At 37.1% G+C, this 6,027-nt stretch overlaps 1 protein-coding gene across 1 annotated transcript; it reads right to left on the bottom strand.

Moving 5' to 3' along the window:
- Nucleotides 1-972: 972 nt before the first annotated feature.
- On the bottom strand, nt 973-4,351 carry LOC130967082 (protein GAMETOPHYTE DEFECTIVE 1-like). Its single transcript, XM_057891902.1, has 6 exons — nt 3,720-4,351; nt 3,498-3,575; nt 3,299-3,379; nt 2,573-2,727; nt 1,675-2,480; nt 973-1,443 (listed from the first exon to the last, which is right to left on the bottom strand). The coding sequence occupies exons 1-6, from the start codon at nt 4,146-4,148 to the stop codon at nt 1,322-1,324; spliced, it is 1,671 nt and encodes a 556-aa protein (XP_057747885.1). The 5' UTR covers nt 4,149-4,351; the 3' UTR covers nt 973-1,321.
- Nucleotides 4,352-6,027: the final 1,676 nt, after the last annotated feature.

Below are 6,027 nucleotides of genomic sequence, written 5' to 3' on the forward strand. Positions count from 1 at the left end.
TTGAAGGAGAAGAACTTCTGTTAGCTTAGGTAACTATGTGAATACTGTGCTTTTCACTCTTTTCCTTACTTCAAGCCCTGGTTGTTCTCCCTTATTTATAGAAGGGAAAGCCTCCACGGTTGAAACCATTTTAACCAAACTAAACTTCTTCTTCAAGAAAACCGATTCGGCCAGAGAGAGAGGAGAGGAAACTGAATGCTTTAACCAACATACAATTACCTCTGTGTCTTCCCTTTACACCAAACTTCATCAATCCGAGCCATCCCTCCTTGCTTGCACTCCAAGAAGGACTTCTAGCCCCTGATGCTTCTTGATGCATGATAGCTTCTCCTGCTCAAACTTCTGCATCTTCTCTACGTAGCTACAGTAGCTACCTCTCTGTGGTGGTTGATCAAAAGCTGAGACAAGTCATCCTTTAAGGATCTTCTTCTTCTGACCGAAATCTTCCTCTTCCATTTTTGGTATGGAGAGCTTGAGCTTACTTCACCAAATCTTACTCTTATTTGGTGAAGATCTCAACCACAACATACTTTTTGTTTTCTTTTTCTTGCCATCATTGTGATGATCTTGTTGCATCTAGCTTCTTCTTCATTACTCTGATAGCTTGCAAAAGCCTCCATGTTTTCTCTCTCAAGTGGCCGAATGAAGAAGAGAGTAAAAGGAAAAGCAATCAAATGAATTTGAACAAATTAATTAAAGATGAGTTGATTTTGCTTCCCTTTTACTTTAGGTAGCGTGTAGCATTAAGTGCTAGCTAATCAATCCCTTTTTCTCTTTCCTATTCCCAATGTCTGTATTAACTCTCCTTGATAAAATTTGAATTCCATCACATGATAAACAAAGGAGATCCATTGGAAACATGAAACAAAACATTTGCTTTCTCTCAATATTGGTTTCGGACCAATGTATCACAAATTCTGGCCCAAATAACATAACAACAATTCAGCCACAAGGATCAAAATAATTTATATTAATACTAAATGTATTTTTAATACAATTGGACTTGCAACAATTTTTCTTTTCTATTTGGCCCAACATCAAAATCTGCACAGCAAGATTATTTTAATTAACATATATGAATTGAAATCTAATTAATAATTTTGCAATTAATCAAACTAATAATGTTTAGTCATCACTAATATTAATTTAGAGTTTTCCAAACTCATCAATATATATGTGTGAAATGACATCACAGTTCAGACATTAACACGGCGAATTCCACGATATAGTATAAATAATGCAAAAATTACTTAGATGTATGAAGCTCCTCCTAGTGAGGATTTAGAGATTGAAGAGCATAAAGTGTAGAAGACCGGGGGGATTATTCTTGCTGAGTTTTGCTCCTCCTTTTTCCTTTCTTCTTAAAAGGCATTCGATTTAATGATTGTTTAAGTGGGTCAAAAGGTGGTGCAGGAGTTTTTTTGCGCTTCTCTCTTGATCGGCCTACAGAAAACGAAAAATGTTCAGGTGTTTATACATATATCACGAAACTTATACAGGAACATGTTAGACGATGATCAAAGGGAAGCTATGAATTATAACACAACCAGAAAAATGAAGTGAAATCAAACATATTGATCGAGTTTTGGTGAGTGGGGCTAGTACCAAACAAACTACATGATTGAACGATAATTTGCAGTTAAAAGTAAAGATATTCTTCATCAAATGGACTACCTGATATGGACTCAACTGGGACTTGATTGAATTCGGTGCTCACTCCACCAACAGTTTGATCTTTTGCCGTCGCATGTTGCAATTGACGTGTTACAACTGCAGAACCATCCTCTTCAGTTCCCATCTCATCAAGTCCAACAGCATCAGTTTCAAGTTTACCAGCTTGTTCATCATCACAGTTGGCATCTTGCAGAAATTTCTGCTGATCGTCTTTCTCATTTTGTATCAAAGTATCCATCGTGATGCTGAGAGAGCCCAAGTTTGATTGTGAAACATGTGCTTTTGATTCAATGGTAGTGCAATCAACACCCAAATCAGTAGAATTTTTTTCTAACTCTCTGGCACAAGTAGGATTGTCCAACTCATTAGAATTGTATGTTGTCGTCACTACCTGGTCTGCTTCCATAGCATCAGATACTAAGCTTTCACCTTGCCTGATAGGCTGCTCAGTTGAGTTGTTAATTGCAGGTGTTGACTGACTGACCTTTTCACCATCTGGGATAACGGTGGAAGCATTATTTGCAGGTAAGAAATCCTTCACTTGAAAACCATGAAACGACATGCTGCCAACAAGTGAAGCAAAGTCAATGGATTTCGCCTTTTTTGATGCTTCAGAAGATGATGATGAAAAACGCTTTGCCGAGTCATTCAAGGGGATGCCACCTTCACTGGAGAGAGGATCCCACTTTAGTAACTCTTTACGCAGATCCTCCTCAGAATTCGATGTTGCAGTTATTGATAATGGTTCCACTCTTATTGCGCTTTTGTAAAACCGTCTTTTCCTTAAAGCTTTTACCAAAAGATTCCTGCAAACATTCCGAATGATATTCAAAATATCTTAAACCCTTGCTCCCGAAAAACCAAAGGCATTATAAAGTATTAGCGCAAGTTTTCCTACCGACAATTTTTAGAAATAGCATCTTTAGCTTGCTCCTTGGAGAGTCCCAATAATGATAACAAGTTTGCGACATCACAAGGTCCTCTAAGATCATTCACTGAAGGAGCCCCACTTGAAATTATAACATTTCTTCTCCGAGTCCACTCCATCAAACACTACACATTTAATCAGTATGTCAGTTTGCATGTGTCCTAATGTCAGTGTTACATAGAGTACCTAGAAACAAATCGAGGCCTATCAATAGTGATAAGTTATCAGCCTACTCTTAATTTGTCGCTTGTAAATACTCAAAAATTGCATCTTGCAAACAAATTCAATTCAAAACACAAAATCTTTCTTAATCAACAAAAAGACAATGTCAAGATAGTATTGCCCTCAAAACTAAAAGCAGCATGCCTGAGCCCTGAATGTAGAAGAAATTCTACTTACGACTGACGCCACACACTTGATGAAGTTTTATCTACACAATACAAATATAAAAAATAGTGTAATTGTCCCTTATGTTTTCGAAAAGTTTCAAACATACTCTTGTTGTTTTATTTGATTCAATTTTGTCCCTATTATTAATTTTTTGATGGTCAACCAGCAATCAAAATTCTTTTTCCGATTTTACCCCTCTATACTCATCATCATTATCATTCTAATCAACCTCAACACCATCATCATCATGATCGTTATCATCATCAACTCCAAAAAAAAATGAATTTTTCAAGGAAGTAGAGTTACCTTAGCACCGTAGATCCAAGGCCTCCTTATTTCGGCATCAGTTAAAACACCAGAGTAACTGACTTCAAAGCAGACCCCTCGCTGTTTATACATAATAACAACCCACAGAAAAAAATTAAATCAACTCTGTTACAACGATTCACTTATCACACTAAGCTTTTTCCTCATTCAAGTAGAAAAAAGAGTGCAGAGCAAACACCTCAACAGCGGCTTTAACCATGTTCTGCTTAATTTTAAATGGCAACTTCTTCGAAAAATCAATCGTAATGATGTCTACCTGCAATCACTTCAGCATTCAAAAGTTAACCACTTACCTCTATCCATAAAATTGAACTCCTATTTCGCTGTTAAACTTTCACTTCACCGATTTAGTTATAAAAACAGTTATAACAAACTCTAACTAACTAACTAACTAACTAACCTCCGATCTCTGGCATGCCATATCGAATGTGATCTGATTGGAGGGCTTAATGGCGACGAGGTCGTAGGTCTTGAGAATAGGGTTATCGCAGTAGGCGGCGTTGATTTGGAAGGGATTGTCGACGCAGACGGTGATGCGCGTGTACTGATGGAAAGGGGTAGACAACGGGATACGGAGGAGGTCGCGGTGGAGCTTGGCGGAGAGTGGGAGAGAAGGGAGGATGTTGAGGAGAGAGAAGATGGAGAGAGGTTTGATGGAGCACCGCAGTTTATCGGAGAGGACACCATCGACGGTGCGGTTGTAGGCGATTCCGGTGTAGCCAAGTTCCATGGCCTTCACGGCAATCTTGGTGCGGTTAGCTTCAATGGAGGTTGTGCCGATGCCGGGTGAGGGTTTCTCGTACGGGACGTTTAGGTCGAAGAACTCCATCGGTGGTCGCCGGGGACCTCTCTACACCCCCAAAGGTCTAATTTATCGGTGAGGGGGGTTTGAGGGTTTTAGGAGCTGCCTCACTCCAGTACACGGTTAGTATCAATTCTTTCTTTCCTGTGTAGGGTCACGTGACAGTGCGCAATTGCACTTGCAACACCCAGTTTTCCTTTTTTTAATTGACGCTGGCATGGCCCGAAAGAGAAAATCAAAATCCAGCAATGAGCCCCGATTCAACATAGATTAGAACCTGCTAATTGTCCAAACAAAAGAAAAAACATAGAAGCTGCTTAGGGTAAATAGATTGGATGAAATCTGATTGGGCACAGGTCGGTTTGATTCGGAGTTGCAGTAAAATAAAAACCGAACAAATTATATTGTAATTAGTTTGGTTTTGTTTGATTTTACATTTTTTTTAGTATATATCCAAACCAATAAAAAATGAATTGGTTTGGTTCGAATAATTAAATAGCCAATGAAATAAAAATTCAAGAGAAAAAAAAAATAATATTGAGAGTGACTATATTTAAAAATAATGTACTTTCAACAATAATATTATTACTACTTTATTAGGGTTAGTTTTTGCCATTTTTCATGCTACCCCAATCTTTACAGAATAAGAATTTGGAATCCAAAATTCAGAATTTTAAAATAAACTAATTGAAGAAAAAAATTAAACAGAGTAAATATGACAACTCAATTTCTCATAACAAACCAATTAAATAAAAATAGACAATATAAAAAAATTAAGACTTAACAGAAAAGATGATTGGAGAGGGTTACACACAATGAAAACACCCTTACCTGACTAGAGAAGTGGAGAAGACGACCATGTCGCAGGAGAAGTGGAGCGATGATGATTTGATTTTTTGACGGTTTAGAATTTCACAAATGAATTCTCGTTGCAAGTATAGTTTCTAAACCAACAACAATCCTTTCATACAAAAGATTGTTTGTCACAAGTAACAAACCCCTAAATTTATAAACCGAAGTATTGAACCTCGGGTTGTTCTCCCTAGGAATTACAATAAAGTGTCTTGTTATTGGTCGTGAGTTATTTTGGGGTTTTTGAGATTATAGACAAGAATTATAAATGGCAAGGGAAATAAACTAACAACTATAAAAGGCTCTTGGCAAGGTATGAAAATTAGAAGTCCTATCCTAGTTATCCTTCTCAATTGTGATGAGAATTGTTCATTGCTACCACTTAGTTAACCCTTACTAAATAAAGGAAAGTCAAGTGGATGAATTGACTTGAGCCACAAGTCCTAGCCTACTCCCAAGGAAAGACTAGCTTTAATGCACTTCAAACCAATTAGCAATCTCTCCAATTACCAATCAACAAAGGAATTAGATAACTCAAGTGTCACTAATTACTCTACCTAGGCCAAGAGGAACAAAATCCATACTATATCTAGAAGAGGCATTTCAACAAACACATAAAAGGCATTAAAAGTAAACAACATAAATTGCAAGAATTAAAGAGAGATCTAACTACAAAGGCAAGAGATCAACAATAGAAGAGCAAAGAAGAACAATTATTATGAATTACCTCTTATTGAATTGAAAGAAAATGAAAGGAACAATAGTAGATCTACAACAAAACATAAGAGCAACATAAAGGAAATTACAACAAAAGAATAGGAGAAGATGAATGTAACAACAAAGAATTGAGAGATAGAAGTGAAAGAAAGCAAAGAGTAAAACCTAGATCTAAGAACTAAACCTAATCCTAATCCTAATTCTAGAGAGAAGAGAGAGCTTCTCTCTCTAGAAACTACTTCTAAACTAATCCTAATGAGTGTGAATGATTGGAATCCCCCCTTTGCTCTTCAATCCTTGGCATTAAATAGCAGTTTAGGCGCCAAAGTTGGTTGGG

This window comes from Arachis stenosperma, chromosome 3, assembly GCF_014773155.1.
Source record: "Arachis stenosperma cultivar V10309 chromosome 3, arast.V10309.gnm1.PFL2, whole genome shotgun sequence".
NCBI lineage: Eukaryota > Viridiplantae > Streptophyta > Magnoliopsida > Fabales > Fabaceae > Arachis > Arachis stenosperma.